Raw genomic sequence first — 17,920 nt, 5'->3', positions numbered from 1 at the left:
TGTTGCAAGCATTTTTTATTTAAGACCTTTTACACGACAAATATTTTATGCGCAAGTACTCTCATAAATTCTTTCTTCCTAACTTAAATTCTTTGATCTTGAGGAAGGTGTGTTTCTCTATGATTTTTTTGAAGAAACTAAACGATCGAATGTTATGACAAAGTATTAATCATTTTAAATGTGAGACCCGATCCAATTAAGTCTATCTTAGAATGAAGTCGTAAGCCCAACCGACTTCAGCCTTTGCTACTATGTATAAATTTGTCCAATAAATTATTGGAGTTTTCATTGCCCACAATAAGGGATTAACAAAGCAGTGTATTGGAAGGCTCCATATAAACTTGATCTTAATAATTTGCAAGTAACTAAAGGTCTAATGGAGGATCTAGTAGTAATTTTTGCTTGGTAATGACCTATCACTAATTAAGGTTCAATTAAGGGCTTCTTAACAATTTCGTCTTAACATACTGACGTCGCAGAACCATTCTCAGGTCACTGAAACTGTTAGCCCCACCACTTTTAAAAACCTAGAGATTAAATTAATGAGCTTTTTGTAATTTTCCCTCGATCTAAAAAAGATTCTGTCGTTGCTTCAAAAACTCGGACTGTAGAACCTTTGGATAATATACAGTTATGCAGGGAGCTGCGTGTAACGTTTCCCGTATCTCTTAGATCTATTGCGGTTCGAACGAGGAACAGGGGCTCCTTCTCTCCCTCGTCCACTTTCCTCCAATCCATGGCGACCGCCGCTCTTCCTAAATCCGGAGGCCTACGAGGACTCGCCTCGTAGGGCTCCAGTCTCTGAAGAGGAGGAGAAAATTAGGGGGCTTTATCTCCGATCCAAAGGATTCCCAAGTGGAAAATCCGGTGGAGGGAATGAAGACCGCGGCTGCGAGGATCAGAGCTTCCATTTCTATGTCATATCGAGTAATGAAGCCCTTTTCCTCCCACTCCTTCACTAATATTGCTCCATAGCCTCCCCCCTCTCTCTCTCCGTGGAGTTGTGGCTTACTCTTGTTTTTTCGAGCATTTTTTGGGGAAAAATTTCATTTGGTATGGCATGCCCATCGATGAATTTGCTTAATATGGCGGTCTATCATTCTCTTTATTGTTCTATTTGGTTCCAGTTTGTTTTAAATTTCCAGAAACTTAATGCTTAGAATAATACGTTTGATGGTCTCCATGTCCATCAAGTCCCCTTTTTTATTTTTATAATTTGATAGCCGTGTTATTTTTTTCCCTAAAATCCATAAATTTTAATGATAGTCTGAAGGAGTAACGAATGAAGTGCAATTTGTGTATTGGTGTAAATTTATGTAGTTAATATTTAGCAAACCTGAGTGTATTAGTTGCCATTTAGATTTTAGCCAACTGGTGACATACTAAAAGTGCCTTTTTTAAATTGTTGTTCTACTAAATACATTTTAATTGAGACAGGAAAGTCAATTGATAGGTGGGATGATCTAGATCATTTATTAGTCTAATCACAAAAATTTTATTAGATGCGTGGTTGGGATAGGTGCTTATCTAGCCATTCATGGCCTTCAAGCAATCCAAATTGCCTCAAAGCATTCTTATCATGCAATCCTTGTTAACTACAACATGGGGTTTCAACAATGTGAGTGGACCTATTGTTTAGAAGTAACTACTTTTGGAAATTTTGGACTCCCTGCACCATTTTGTCAAAGTTAAAAAGAAATGTGCTTTGTGTTAACCAAGCTATACATATCGTGAATATCTTTGTTTAGTGTTATGCATTTTTTGGTTCTTTTACCTTTGGCCTTCAAAAAACTATAATTGATTCATGAGTAAATGATAAATACAAATTTTACTTTTTGCATAGTCTTGCTGCTTTTGTAGGCCTAAAAAAGGGGGAGGCACAGAAATGGTGGAGAGGTAACAAGAGGAATTCTTCTGACAAAAATTTTGTCAAGCCATAGAGAGGATTTGAGAATGAATTCTGAGATAATATCAGATATCACTTTATATATATGTAAGAGAAGATGGGAGGACCCCATCCAGCTTCTATCCAAGTTAATTGAATGGAACAACAAAGTTGCCTCCTAAAAGAGGCAAGCAACATGCTACAGAAGCATCAGCCTGTCTTCATGGAAACCCAAATAACTCCATAGTATCATACAGAACCTAAGTTATCTCCAAGACAAACAAAAATGAAAAGAATCCAAAACATGACAGCCAGAAGCACTCATCCAGCAAACCCACAACAAAAAACAAAATGATACTACATAGAGTTCCAGAGTGCCCATTATAGCAGCACCTGATCACATAGTGCAAATCATGGTATTCTAGCTGTCTTATTAATTTGAAGATTAACTTGAGAGGACTCCTACAATTGGTAAGGTACAGTATTGTATGTAGCCCCTACACTATTGGTTGACTATGACTTAGTTAAAGAAGACAAAGAGATTGCCCTGTAAATGTGTTTCCAAATTGTGAAAGTTTTTCATGCTACCATTCTTTATATTTCTTGGTTTCTTGGCAATATTTCCCACAAAACTAGAACACCAATTAAATGATATTCCATTTAGCAATTAACAACATCACAGATGTCTGTTGATCTGTCCTATGAAGAAAAAATCATGTGGTTATATTTCTGTCACATATGTTAAGACATCGCCTCCATATTAAGATTAACAAGTGTGCAGCATGAGCTGCAAAACAGAAAGACCAACATATTTAGCAAAATATCAAGACAATCATTTAATAGCAATAGAATGAAGTAGATGAACAAAACTACTAAGATAGCATATTAATACCTTAATAAAATGGCACCCTAGCCTGCACCTTTATGTGTCTGAACATATTTTTACACCTTAGGCATGGTTTGATTACCAGATGCTTTTCATGGCTGCGCTCCCTTTTGATGTTTAATCTTTTCCTTCTCCTGCATCTGCACTGTCAAATTTTTCTTGGTTTCCTGCAAATCAAAGGAGAAAAAGAAGAAACTCAGGAAAACAAGGTGTGATCATATTTAAATTATTCATATGCATGCGGCTAAATTACCAGCTAAAAAAAACTTCTTATTCAAATTACCAGAAAGAAAGGAATTGTTATTCTTAGTAAGATAAATATAGTTTTCGTCAAAAAGATATACCATCTGAAGTAGGTCTTATCTCTACAAAAAGTTTGTCTGCATCAAAGTGTTAAATATCTACATGATAAATTTTATATTGAGACATGGTTTGCTTATATCTTTTATAATAAATAAGTAGGTTTCGGTTGCCATATTATTTTTAGATACTCTAGATAGCACATAGCATAACCATGGCCGATGATGAGACCAGTAATTTTGGTGGAGAGATGTTTGATGCATTTTTGCAATTTGTTTGAAGGCAAAGGTTCAGGCTTAAGCAAGTTGGAGAGGCAAACTGGGTGATCTTATTAGTGAGAGAAGCATATGCAGGTCATATCCTAAATGTGCACATGTCCTCTGCAAGCCTCCACCTTGGTGATCTCTTCTGCATGTTAACCAGATCACATTACATGTCTGATGTTTGTATTCAGTGTCACCATAACTCCCAATACATGATTTTGTGGTGGTAAATTTGCATTTGTTGTCTCACCAGGTAACTCTCCACTGGTACATTAGTCAGCCAGAAACTCCCATCTCCTCTTATAGCCAGGATAACTTTCAAGTTTTTGTTTGCACTCGAAAGTTGTCTGGCGTACTATCACTTTAAAAATAGGTAGTCGAATCATTTGAACTTCAAGGCAGGCATATAGTCTGCCTATAGTATTTAATAGATATGATGCTAGACGTACAACACAATGTCCAGCAGACTGTTCGGGTATGAGTCTTTTAAAAACAAACTAGTTACTTCCTCCAGGAAGTTATTTTAATATTTTGGGTTCGTTATGTCTGATTATACAAAATCATTCAGCAAATTTGTTTGGTGCAGCCAAGTTTTAACTGGCAGCACTACCACCCTGGTGATCTGTTGTTTCCTGATGGTGAGAGTTAATTGAGGCTATAAAATCAATGACTCATATAGTGGAATTGCTCATCAGCAGTATCAGTGTTCGGTCATATATTCTTCATGCTTTGTTGTGCACCTTGTTTTTGGAAGTTCAAAAATTCCTTTGTTTTGCAATCATAAATGGTTGAAGTTGTTACCTGCCATTGTTTGTAATATGTCAAGTGTCCTCCATTACTTAGACATGAGGTTTGGCCTTTTCTTTCGCTCAAATTCGCAGCATCTCAGTGTAAGACAGAGAACCTGCTCAGCCTGCAGAAATAGCCAATGCCCGGAGGACTCATCGAAGGTTTGGTGCACCACCCTCCTATCATATGCCTCCTTCACCTGCTCCACAATATTCAACTCTGGCAGTCCTGCCAACAGCTGAAGGACTATGATCCAAAAAGAATAGACATCAGACTCGGGAATCAGCTGCTCAGTGTTGAGGAAAACAGGGTCCATGTATCCAAATTTTCTCCTTGGGTTTGTCTCATGGCAGATTGTTGCTTCCTGTGATAGGTCCTGATACATGTATCAGCCGAGCAGTACCAAAATCTCGAAGCTGGATGATGTCATTAGCATCGAAGAGTATATTTCCAAATTTTATATCTACATGAATTATGGCATCAAGCTTGCTGGAGTGAAGGCAGATGAGGGCAGAACGCTGCTCATTGATGACACAGAAGCAGTCCTGCCATGAGAGTCCACAGGCAAGCCTTTCGCTGAGGTTACTATTCTAAATTCAGAATCAATTCAAACGCGACTCAATCCCGAATCAATTCTGAATAATAGTGAATTGGGTTGTTTGTTTGGTTTGGTTCAGCCTGCCTGTTATGTTTGGTTTCCACCTGCTATTGAAGAATTGACTCATTTCAATTATGAGCTAACTTTGGATCATAAGAGACCCAATCCAGAGCCTGAACTGAAGTGCATGCTCCCATGAATGTCCTTCCAATCTGGAAGAATATGGTAGCCTTGCTGCCTCACTTCTGGAACCGATTCAAATATAAACTAGGCAATGGGAAGATGCTTGGTTGTCTGACTGTTCTTTGGACTCCCTATTTCTAAACTTTTATTCAGCTGGTAAGAAAAGATGGACCTCAGTGGAATCGGATTGGAACAGAAGGTTTGAATAGAGAATTCACTCTAGCTTTGTTAGCAGTGAGTCTGATGCAAATAATTGCGGCCGGGATGAGGGCCAAGGAAACATGGGGGACCTGGAGGCCACTAATGAGTTCAATTTAGAGATGCTACTGCACTAGGACCTATGATCATTCTAAGATGTATAAATATGAATTACCTCAAAAAAAAGATATGTGAATATGAAATAAAGTTTTTTAATCTGGATCCCTTTTGTTAGAGAGAGGCCAAGTAAAATTTCTTATTAAAGGTTTTTTTTTTATTTGAACCTGAAAATCTTCCAAGTGGCAAGGAATGCCAACTAGCTGAAATAAAATTAGTCGAGTTAATAATGGCTCAAGATGATTCATTTTGTTAAGTTTGGTATATATACATTGTTGACTGATTTTTAACCACTTCAAAATTTTGAGATTAAATGGTTAGTCAACACATATGAGAAGTTTTTTGTGCATTCGTGAAGATTGCATCAAAGAATACTTTGTGCATGAGAAGTTCTCACTGTCCCCGACCCAGATCTCTTGCTATGAGTTCTCCTCAGGACATGGAGTGAAGTACGTAAAATTATGATACTAGCCATTTCTTATTTGGATGCAAACTTCATTATGTTGAAAGAATGAAGAAGATGTATAGCATACATTTTCATAGATCAGAGAATCCATTCTAGCTTAATATATCATGCAATTAATAGGGAGATGTACTAGGCAATGAACTACTTTGATGAACTTGAAACACAAAACAAACTCATACATCCCATATATTTTCTGTTTTTTTTTTTTTTTTTTTGTACAATACATCCTATATCTTTTCAATATAAGGACAACACTCTCTCTCTCTCTCTCTATGTATATATACTTACATATACAAGATACTACAAATCTAAAACTGTTTTGTACGCAACTAATTTGAGAGAAAAAATGCTTATAATCACCGATTATATCACCAAATACTTGTGACGGAAGAACCTAGGACATCTCTGATGTGGAGTGGGGTGCAACCAGTTCAAGTAGGGTTCGACATGCAACCGAAGAAACATTAGGGAAATCATTTCACTGCTGCAACCATTGCTCGATCATAGAACGAAGGTTATCGTTGGGAACAAGTTCACAGTGGGGAAGCTTGAGGTTGGTCATGGGTGATGTATCGTGACCGCTGTCTAACCATCCTTTTATTGCCTCAGCTTCATATGTGAAGCCATCTGCTGCTATATGTGGATCCTTCATGATCTCCTGCAACATCATTCAAGAATACAAAAAAATTGAACCGGGAGCTTTGCTAAAGAGAGCGAATAAGGAGTTGCAAGAAAGTATTGAATACTAAAAATTGTGAATAAATAAGAATAGGCTTGGATAAATTGGGAGATACTCTGGGAAACATAACTGGTACGTGCCTTTGAGACTCTTATGGAAAATTCTATAGAAAAGCAGCAAGGCCTATGATTTTATACAGCATGCAATATAAAAACTCGATGAGCACGACGATACACAAACAATAAGGTGGATTTATCTTGAAACATTGGTGAGAACTAAATGGCAGAGAATTACTTGATATGGTATGGGCCTGTGCCATGAAGACTGAAACAAACCCTCCCCTTGTTCTCATTTCATCATCTTAATGGAATCCAAGAAAAAGGAAGGACCTAACATAATATAGTCGGAAGCAATGTGAAAGGATTTTGAAGAACTTGTAATGATCAGTGGTTGGAGGCCTCGTAACGATCGGAGAAAAGGAGGATGACTATGCTTGTGGCATAGCATGCATAAGACATCAAGTGGGTAAAACTGAAAGGTTGGATTGTGAAAAACCTGAAGACATGCACAGTGAATACCAAGTAATTCTAACCTTAAGTATTGGACAGATGAAGTAGGATGGGATGCAGTCCTCTGAAGCTTTCAACATTACTGATGAACGAGATGACCCCATGGAAGAAGCAGCAGCCTTCGTCATGGGCTCAAGCACCCTCCAAGCCTCCCCCGCAAGATCCGGACGTCTCTTCCTTTCGACCTCGCAGCATTTCAATCCCAATTGCGCCAACTTCTTGGCCTGCACATAAGGCCAGCCCCCTGCAGAAGCATCCACTATCTCATCCAAGCGTTCTTTTTCCAGTGCGTCCCTCACCTTACCGATAATTCCGAGCGCCGGTTTTCCCGTCAGAAGGCGCAGGATTGTGACGCCAAAGGAGAAGACATCGGAGTGCGGCGTGAGCTCCCCCGAGGTAAGAAACTCAGGGTCCATGAAGGCAAAGGTGCCCTTGGGACTGGTGCGGCAGTAGGGGGTGGCGGTGGTGTTGGACTGGACAAGGAAGCGACAGATGCCGAAGTCACCGAGCTTGCAAGTGAAGCTGGCATCGAGGAGAATGTTCGCTGGCTTGAGATCACCATGGACCACGCTGTGGGGTTTCTTAGAGTGGAGGAAGAGCAGCGCAGAGCGGATCTCTGCAGCAATGCGGGTGCGAGTCCGCCAAGAGAGAGGTGGGGTGTCGTTTCGGCAGGCAAGGCGGTCCTCCAAGCTTCCATTTGGAAGAAACTCGTAGATGAGAGCCCAGGCTTCTGGGCATGCTCCTATTAGCGTGACAAGGTTAGGATGCCTCACTCTACTCAGAACTTCAACCTGCGATGGTATCCAAAGAAGGAAAGCTTCACGTCAACATCAAAGAACAAACTGTTTAGAATCCAAAGTTGGAACTATGATGCTATAATCATCATTTTTGACAGGCAAATCAAATAACCTTCCGTTCTTTGATCTCTTATGTGTCCTACCTCATGATGAAATTCTGACTGTCCTTGCCTGCTTTGAGGATTCAACATCTTTATGGCCACTGTCGTATGGCGAAGGAAACCCTTGTACACACTTCCATATCCTCCTTCTCCAATCTTTAATGAATCATCGAAGTCCATAGTCGCTTGTTTCAACTCCACGTAAGAGAATTCTGAGAAGCTTGCTGCTCCATGAGTGCCATCAGTAACCTCTACTTTCTTTTGATTCTGCTCTTCAGCTTCCCTAACCGCATTATCCCGCTCTCCCCGCAACTTTTCATGCTCTAATCGCAGGGAGTTGAGGAGATGTTGAGCTTCTGATAGTTTTTCTTCAAAATCCTTCACAATGCGGCCGGAATCAGCGATTTGGAGTTCCAACTCCATTCTCTGCTGACAAAGCTTGTGGAATTCTTCAAAGTCATCATCTCGCTGTTTTCTTAACTTCTCCAATTCCGTCCTCTCTCTTGCCAGTCTTTCCTCAGTTTCTTTCCTCTGTTTCATCTCTTTGGTGTATGAATTCTCTGCTGCTCTGACCTGCACAAGAGAGATGGTATGACGGGATGCAGGTATGGAATGAAAAGATTGTTTTCCTGATATTTTTCTCTTTAATCTCCACTTGGATGACTGCAATATTCTCTTTAATCTCACATTTATCTAATGATCAAGGTGGCTATGCTCGAATAAGGATGACAGGTAACAAATCATAATGTAAAGGCGAAACTACAAAAAATCTATAACAGGGTCTTACTTTTCGGGTAGCCTGATATAAGTCTCTTTCAGCTTTCTGACGCCTGCAAGACTCTTCGTAAGCTTCACGTTTCAAAGTCTCTGCTTCCACGAGTGCAAGTTGCAGTTTTTCGTATACATCATCATCTATCCCATCATCATCCTGCCCATGACCAGAAAGGTCGCTGTATCTTAGTTTCCTTTTATTCCTTACATATGAAAACAAGATAGGACTATCATCTTTTTGTCCTGATTCATAGCTTGCTAAGGTACTAGCGAGCAGTTACATATTCATCTTGATTGTAAGACAGGTATATGTAACTCACTGGACGATATCATCCTGAAACAAATTAGCATTTTAGCTGAAGAATTTTTTCCTTAATTAAAAAAAAAAACTTGGGACTGTTAAGGTAGAAGTGAATTCTGCCTACACATATCTAATGCATAGTATAAAAGAATTTGAACTAATGTTACTAAACCTTATAATAATGTCATCTTCCTCAAATTTTCGAATGCCAGAATATAGTTTAATTGGAAGAATGTACCCACCAAATCATGATGTAAAGATGCAAACCCATGATTCTCTTTAGACTCATGAACTGATGGCAAATTTGATGATCCCTCTTCTCTCCCCTCATCCTTATGAGCTGGGACCAAAACCACGTTGCTTGGGCCTTCTTCACTCTGGTCTGAACACCTTGAGCTCTTTGAGATCCCCTCCCAGGGATCACTAACACTCCTCCTAATGCGACCTGGACTTGATATTCTACCGAGGTCTTCATGAGGCAAAGCTAGGGGCATTGCCTCCCCCTGTGAATTGAAATCGGCATATTGTGATCCCTCCCTGAAAATAAGATCCCAAAGCGTGCAGGAATGAGAGATAATAAGCATCTATAATCTAATCAAAGATAATGGAAACATGAGTCAAAGAAAATTAACAAAATCCAATAGATATACCTGCTGGCTCACTGCACAAAATACAAATGAAGTGGCTATGGTGGTTTTGGCCAATTGGGATGACTGAAGCTCTACAGGCTTCTGGATTTATCAAGACAGTGGTGTTTCTAGCCGAAAATAAATGAGTGGGAAAATATCCTATGTTTTGATGAGGCAATTGAAATAATTAACTAGTTTTCATACTATGATCAGGTAGGCAGCAGAATTTCCTAGAACTTATCTCAGTGCACTAAATGACTCTTGCTTGCTATATTTTATACTTAGACATTTCCACAAAATAATACACATTTAAGGTTTAGAATCGACGATTGAATTTCATGTCTCAATAAAAAAATGTTTCCTTTGAGAGCTTCCCAGAGGTATCTGTCCAGCAAGAAAGAATGCTGTAGACTCATGCAAAAAAATATGCAACTCAAGCCGCCACCTGAGATTAAATGGATTATTTTCAGAAATAAATCTATAACAAGTTAATAACAAAAACATAATTAATTATCGAATTCTACATTTTCTCTTATTCTCAGTAAAGTATACAGTCAGCATATAACTTTGGGGGTAGACTAGGAATTTCATAAAGAGATATACAGCAAATAGTCGAAACAAGCATGACATTTAAGTGAATGCGCACACATTATGTAAACTAGGATTGCAATAATGCATCTGAAACAATAATTTTGGATCTTATTGGCAGATTCAACCTACAGTTGTCTAATGGAGAATAAACAAAAGCAAGGCACAAATAATGACTTCAGCAGTTCTATATAAATCAAACGAAATCCATAAATCTTTTATGATAGAGGTATAACTTTTGCTTTTGAATGAAGAGTGTGAAAAGGCTTAGATGATAAGATTCAACTTTGTTCCAATAAAACACATCAGAACTCACCAAGTTGGATAGGCAAAATAAAGTAGAAGCCAGTATACTAAGAAAAGAAAAGGAGACCAAAAATGCTTCTTTAGCTTTGAACATACCTTATGCAGATCAGGTTCCCTCTGCAAACAAACCAGATCTTGCATGATGGATCAGCCTGCTGCTGCACACTGAGTGCTGTGTTGGACCTTAGCTCCTTCATTTTCCTATGCGTACAAGGCCTCAAATTAAATTTGGAAGTTAACAGTTATATCCACTTAATATTAAAATAAAGAATGCCCTTCTTTTATGTCTATTTGTCCTACAAAATAAAACAAAAAATTGCATAACTAAACTGGCACAACTATAAGATTCACTCACCCCAAGAATATTACTTAGTATAAGACTTGCAAATATTCAATATTTTTCCTCAAAATTCTAAATAAACAATAGAATTTAAGAAATTCTGCAAATAAGAGATGTGCCCGGACTACGAATTTATGCAAAGATATATTTGTAACTCCTCTCTTCTTCAAGAATTCTACCTTGAAATGGAACACATACCATTATGCTCTAAATTTAAATGGCATATAAGATAATTAAATTTTTGTAAGTGCAGCAAAGAATGTGATATTTATGTTTGGAATGAAATAATATACAAGAGTATGCAAAGCACACCTTGAATAATGTTTGTCTGCTGCTGCTCCCATGACCAGTTTCCTTTTTTTGGCTCCCATGACCAGTTGGGTGATACCATGCTGTGCTATGAGCTCCACAAGCCCTTTGCCAATGTCATCTGACTCAATTACTAGTTTCTCAGCTCGTACCTGTAGGACAAAGATTGTTTAAGACATCACTTGAAACATCACCACCTTTTAGCCTCCCTCGTTATTATTTTCTTGCCTTTTCCCTTTTGAGTGAACTCTCTCAAAATTATATTCCAACATCAAAATTTTGGTCTAAACATGATATATTGTACCGATCCATGCCGCCATATAACAGGCATAACACATCATATCGGTATCAAATAGATATGCAGTATGGGGTGTACTAAGTATTGGTATGCCGAACTAATCTCGGACGGAGTTTAATGACACAAGATGATATTGGGACGGGATCTAATACTAAGATCGAGAATCTTGGGTCTACGTGCCATTCTACCCTTTATTTTTTTAAGAACGACAGAAGCTTTGATTGAAAAAAATAAGCCCATATCATTATGCTGATCTTGCATTAAGACGTTCAGAAGCTAACAAACTTATAAGTGAGAAAAAAAAATGAGGGATAGAGAATTCTTGGAAGCAGCAAATTCACCTTGGAACGTGCACACATCACGATGTATTCATCTAGGTATTTGTCCAACTTCTCCCTTTCAACCTGCCAATATGCATTGACTTCACGCGCTGTTAGCTGGTTCACAGCAAACCAGCCTCCCACTGCAATCAAAATCGCAGCAAAAATGGTGAGAACAATATATGATACAATTTTTTTTTTAAGAAAAAAGTTCAAAAAATATACGCGGGCCAAGTTGGTGAAAATGGAATAATCAATGTAAAGAATGGAGGTGTGCATGATAACATGAAAAATTCTCTCTCACACGTTCAGAAGTGAGTTCTTTGCAGAATTGAAAACCCCATTCCGACACAAGGAAATAGATATCTCTGACAATAGACAAATCGCCCGTTAAGAGAGTTCTAAATTATCTTCCATAAGTATCCTGAACGGAGACTTATATTCCATTATTTAGAACCATAATTTTTTGTTCGAAAAAAAGGGAAAAAAATATATTCTTTTTTTTTCTCCTGCCCAGCCCAGCTGAGATCGATCACCAAGCCATGAGCTTTAACCAATTTTGGAAAGAAAAGAAGAACAAATAAAGCCCTAGCAAAAGCTGTTCCTTTGTCTATAAAAAAATAATTAATAACTTCAAATGAAATCGAGCAACAAGGCATTTGTTCTTGGTTCTCGCCGAATCGAATAGAAGAAGAAAACCTCCAAGAAACAAGGGGGAAAACCCCGATTTCCCCCCCTTCTTTGGGAGCTCTTAGGGCAGAAAAAAAGACAAAAAAAAACTCACTCATTGGAATCTTTTGTGCCGGACGATGGATATGGACGATGACGATCTTTATCTTCTTCCTGGAGATGTTCTCAAGCACCCAATTGAGATTCGCCTTCCCCTCCTTCCCCTCCTTCCCCACCGCAACGTACACCTTCTCCTCCTCCTCCGCCGCCGCCTCCTCCACCGCAGGCTCCTCCACGATCTCCATCAGCCTACTTCTCCAGCCCCCCGACGACGGCACGCTCGCGGTGCGCCGGTACCCCCTCCTCTCCATCTGCTGCTGCTGCTGGAGAAATACCGGCACCGACGAGCTCACCAACGCCATCGCTCTATTCAAGTAACCGAATCCAGACACGAAGAAGAAGAAAGAACAAAGAAAGAGCAAGCTCTTCCGCTTCTACTGCTATTCCATTCTCAACAACAACTGAGACCTTCTTTACGTTCTCTTTATGATCTCTCTCTCTCTCTCTCTCTCTCTCTCCTTCTTTTACGCTTTTGTGGAGGGAAGCAGAAAGGAGTATCTTGTCGTGCTTCGCGCGATGCAGCACCACCAACTTCTCTGTCTTTCTTTTTTTTGTTCTCTTTCTAAATCTTACCTTCTGCGTTCGTTTTTAAGGCCCTGGACGCTGGATTTTTAGGTTTGGGGGGTGGGGTTGGGTTCCGGTCACCTCCCAAGTGCCGAGCCGGGAGGTAACGGGACCACGTGAGCTTAGTCAAACGTACGGATGGATGGGTCCACCCGGGGGAATATTCCCTTATTCCGTCGACGGCTCGTTGTTTCCTCCGCTCCTCCCTTGGCTCATGTCTATGAGATATGCGAGAGGGGAAGAAAGGTGGTATTCTGCGGGCGAAGGATGGACTCACCTTCGTTTACACGAATCCACGTTGGATCGTGCAACGGTCGTTTCGAGATCTATGCAAATAGTGAATGTAGATTCTTCTTTAAGGTACGATGTGGCGGTCAGAAAAATAATCCGAACAGCACGACAAGAATAATAATTAAAAATACAAATTTATATAATAAAAGAATAAATATTTTTTTAAAAAAATGGTATAAAAATTTTAAATATAATATATTTAATAATTATTTGATAATTTTGGTTGAGACGTCTCATTAACAAAAAAAAATTAACGTTTATTAAAGAAGATAAATTCAAACTTTTATAAACTGGACAACTATAAAAACAAAATAAATAGAACTTTTATTTGAGTAGTTATTTTATAAAATTAATATACCAAGCAGTTCTATTTATGTTAAAAAAATTCAAAATCAAAATAAGATGGAAATTAAGAAGAAGTCATATAGAAAGATGTGTGGCCATGTAGAAGGTTGGACTCCTTTTATTTTTCAGAAATAAAAAGGACAAAATTCCATAGATCCTAAAATTGTGATATTTTTTTTATCGAATTTTCTTCATCGCCATCAATTTTCTCATCTCATACCTGCAATATTTTTTCAATTGGAAAACTAAATACTTAAGTTTTCTCCCTACTCCACTTTCTTCCCATATTTTGACATCTTCTCCTCTTTTTAGCCCTTGCTCTTTCTCCTGGCCAAAAAGTTTAAATAATGCTTTACTTTCATATTTCAAATTTTGTTATTTGAAATTATATTACAAGAAATATGATTTTATTTATGGTAAGCTAAGCCCGAGTCAAGCTTAATTCTTCGAGTGGTCAGCTCGAAAGAAGCCTAGGCTAAGATTAAATCAAAACCATTTTTACCAAACATAAAATTGATGGAATAGCGATGGGCTCTAGAATGATCATAGATGCCATTTAAATTTAAATGCTATCATTAAATTAGACTCAATGTAAAATTTCAGCAGATTTTTTTTAAATCGTTATTCTTAAATTAAATTATAACATATAGGATGGATCATATGTTGACAAAAAAGAACTTTACAATTACCTAGATTCTATAGAAAATGGAGAATTTTACAATCTTCATTCTTTCTTCTAACAATTAGTTGGATCTTATAAAGGATCATCTTCCTTAATTCAATAGAGAGAGAATTCACTTTCTAAAATATTCTTTTCCTATGTATGGTAATTTCCAATATATATAGATATACATGGATTCGTAAAATACTTTTTTCTTAACAAATGAAGACCTACTTTCTTAATCTAGTAGTGAAAGATTTCACTTTCTAAAATATTTGTTTCTTATGCATAGTGATTTTAATATATTTAGATATCTGCAGCTTCCTAAAATATTTTCTTCTAAAATATATGTTTAAGATAATTTTTATTTTTAAAAAATATGGATATTTGAGATATTTTTTCTACATTTTTTTTTCTGTTTTTTCCATTTAACAGTATAGATAGAGAGATAGAATTTTCTAAAAAAACTGTAAATATTTCAGATGATTTTTTATTTTTTATTTTTAAAAATTTTAAATAGGGATTTAGTTTTCTTTTTTTCAGTTTAATAGGCATAGAAAGATTCTATAAAAATTTATCTTAAATTTTTAAAATCATTTATTGAGAAAAAGAAAAATAAAATTAGAAAAGTCCACTGCCATGAGAATTCCAGGCGTGGCACAGAAATAGATATGCTAAGCGGACAAACCAGCAGGTGCTTAATTTTTGCACATTTATGATGAGATGTGAGATTATTAATGATGGCATTTAAGGCGAGTGTCAGGGCATGTCGGTGACAACACAAATTTCAAACTCGAAATAATGCTATTAAAATTCCTTGGCATAAATAGTTTATTATAAGGAATTCCACACCAATAGTTTTGAAGCAGTTTTCAGATGGATACAATGATGTCAATATAGTTTTCATCCTTGGAGTCCATCGATAATGATATAGCATGACCATGTGATGGGCAGATTCAGATTGTATCTTCCTAAAAAAAATAATTATTTTTTTCCGCAATGTTAACCATTAACTATATCTTGTACGGATCACAAAATATTTATTTTTTTATTTTTATGCATAAATTTTATAGCAGACCCAATGATGCATATTAAAAAAATTATCATTCTTTCGTGCAAAAGATGAGAGCTGAATTTTTATCATACTTTTGATAGATATGCACATCTTACTATCCTTGATGAGAAAAATATCTAACATCATATCACCTTCCCTCATCATTTTTTTCTAGTGGTCCATAATTCTGTCACAAATCTTGCTTTTTAAAACTATATATATTTGTATTGCCAATGATCTTAAAAAATGACTAGCTATCGATATAAAAAAAGTTGTGACTCATAGCTCAAAACCACTGCTGCCTCTACTATTGAGACTTGAGGAAATAGAAGTCAAGCAATCAATAGTTGATGATACAAACCCTGGGCTAAATGCTTTGAAACTCTCTGTACCATATATTTCGTATGTCCTGTCAGCTTCGCAATCTTTGAACTATATGCTCCCTAACTCCGGAGTAAGTAGGACTTACGAGCTTCAGTTTCTTGTTTCTTTCAGGGGTTGCTATGACTCCCTGGCTGTATGGCAAAAAAAAAATAAAAATGATCACACTCATTCACATGCTCATATATTCTACAATCAAACTTTCTCATTTGTTCATATATTCTACAATCAAACTTTCTCATTTGTTGCTATGACTCCCTGGCTGCATCTATCTGATAATAGATAAGTAGAGCCACGCCATGTTCATATATTCTACAGTCAAAACTTTCTCATTTGTTGCAGTTACTCTCATGGGCAAGAGTGAGAGGCGGCAGGACTCCAATGCTCACCCTGCTTCCTCTCCGTCTCCGTGGGCCCATGCAGAAGACTTTGGAGGGTTGTCGCGTTCGCACCGACAACGCTGTCGTACGTCTACGTGAGATGGATTTAAAGCGTTGGGCCCACCGGATCACTCCAAGCGTGGTAGGTTAAATTACGTTAGAATTCTGGATCTACACGAAATCTATCCATGCATCGCATGTGTGACGTGAGGTCAATACTTAACCCATTTGAGTATAAATTTTTTGATCCGTTTAAAAAATAAGTTGAATTTAAATTGATAGATTGCTATATTTGATTCGATCCAACCTGATTGCCACACGGTATAGAAATCGTTGCTATGTTTTCAAACTAACTTGAGTTTTTTAGGTTAAATTCGGTGGGCTCTACCTCGGTATACTAAATTTGGGGTAGGGTTTGAAATTTTGGTTCACATCTATATGGTTTGGTTGGACTTTCAAGATGTGGAGGCATCGTAACCTAGGCTATTGCGTTTGTTATTTTTGTCAACGAGTTACACAACAAGGGCACTGCTCCTTGATATCCCTAGACCCTCGAGATGCCTATGAATATAGGATTAGAAGATTTTAGACCTAATTGTACAATTATCAAAAGATTTTGAAGGGCGAAGTGTTTGACGCTCTCTAATTGTTTGGGATCATGGAAACATCAAAACTAGCCTTGTGCTCTGTACTTGCATGTGTACAACCATTTTCTTGTTTTAGTCTACTTGTAGCTTACGAATGCCACGCTGGGAACCAAGTCTTCAAAATGTGCAGGCCATTTCAATACCCTAGAATGAGTCCCAATCTGATTACCTAACCATTAAACAACTTTGCAGAAATCCATTTTTTTCCACAGAATGGACTTTATGATTCCATATCCTCCTTTGAGGTCACCTCTCTTGTAACATCTTGCTTAACTTCATTTCTTTAATGAAGAATGTACATCAACTGAATTTTAATACTAGTTTCCTTCGACAGTTATATGATATCATGTTCTTTCGATTTAGGGAGTGAACAGAATATACCATTAACCAAATATCCATATGCTCAAGACTTAGCAATTTAAATGTTTTCTTTCTCCGCAACAAGCCCATATACAAAGCAAATAGATGGCTACAATGTAGGTGAGCCGGCCATCGACCGCATTATAAAATAGTAGGTGCTTGCTTGCTGCTTTGTTGGCATCACCAAGAAAAATGCTTGCCAAAAGATTTGGGTGACATCCTTCACGCGAAAGAATGATTCTTCTTCTTTCGCTACATCAACTGTTGGATCACACAATAGCTGCTTCGAGAGCTCTGCAGGTAGATTAAAAAAAATTGAAGTGCTTTGAAACCTGTGCAAGATACGATTCAACAGCTAATATTGTGAAAGAAGATCCATCGCGTGAAAGGTACAACCTCAACCCAGTTGGCAACGGCACTCTCCATTAAGAATTCTTAAACATGCAACAATTTTATTATACAAGTTGAACGCATGGTTGCCAATAACCCACCTTACTTCAGGTGCTTGAATGTCCTGGTCTGCTGTTGAATTTAGCATGTAGCCAAACATGAAACCGAACACGGGGAAGTTTGAATCTATTAATTGGGATTGGGGTCTTTTTTTTTTTTTTTCTCTATTTGAACTTTGGGATTGGGTCTTCGATCCATTGATATGTAGGATAGCATGATTAATAACTCAGGACTGTACTCTGATATTTTAGGGATGGTGAAATCCCAAGCTAAGTGGGATTTCATGCAACAATATCATGCTTGGG

The 17,920-nt window shown here is 37.7% G+C and overlaps 1 protein-coding gene and 1 long non-coding RNA gene across 2 annotated transcripts; one reads left to right on the top strand and one right to left on the bottom strand.

The window, feature by feature from the left end:
* Positions 1-452: 452 nt before the first annotated feature.
* Positions 453-5,321, top strand: LOC149751171 (uncharacterized). The gene is made up of 2 exons (XR_016398721.1): positions 453-927; positions 3,354-5,321. It is a non-coding gene; the product is annotated as an uncharacterized LOC149751171 (long non-coding RNA).
* Positions 5,322-5,835: 514 nt separating this feature from the next.
* On the bottom strand, positions 5,836-13,287 carry LOC103705579 (U-box domain-containing protein 33-like). Its single transcript, XM_017842362.5, has 9 exons — positions 12,478-13,287; positions 11,715-11,836; positions 11,079-11,227; positions 10,523-10,627; positions 9,146-9,440; positions 8,619-8,759; positions 7,874-8,404; positions 6,957-7,724; positions 5,836-6,343 (listed from the first exon to the last, which is right to left on the bottom strand). The coding sequence occupies exons 1-9, from the start codon at positions 12,782-12,784 to the stop codon at positions 6,164-6,166; spliced, it is 2,598 nt and encodes an 865-aa protein (XP_017697851.3). The 5' UTR covers positions 12,785-13,287; the 3' UTR covers positions 5,836-6,163.
* Positions 13,288-17,920: the final 4,633 nt, after the last annotated feature.

The sequence above is a fragment of the Phoenix dactylifera genome, chromosome 16, assembly GCF_051530095.1.
Source record: "Phoenix dactylifera cultivar Ajwa chromosome 16, Ajwa_hap1_PhDact_Kaust_v1.1, whole genome shotgun sequence".
Taxonomy (NCBI): Eukaryota; Viridiplantae; Streptophyta; class Magnoliopsida; order Arecales; family Arecaceae; genus Phoenix; species Phoenix dactylifera.
The sequence above is the reverse complement of the archived record's forward strand: the minus strand, read 5'-3'. Positions and strand labels throughout refer to the sequence as shown.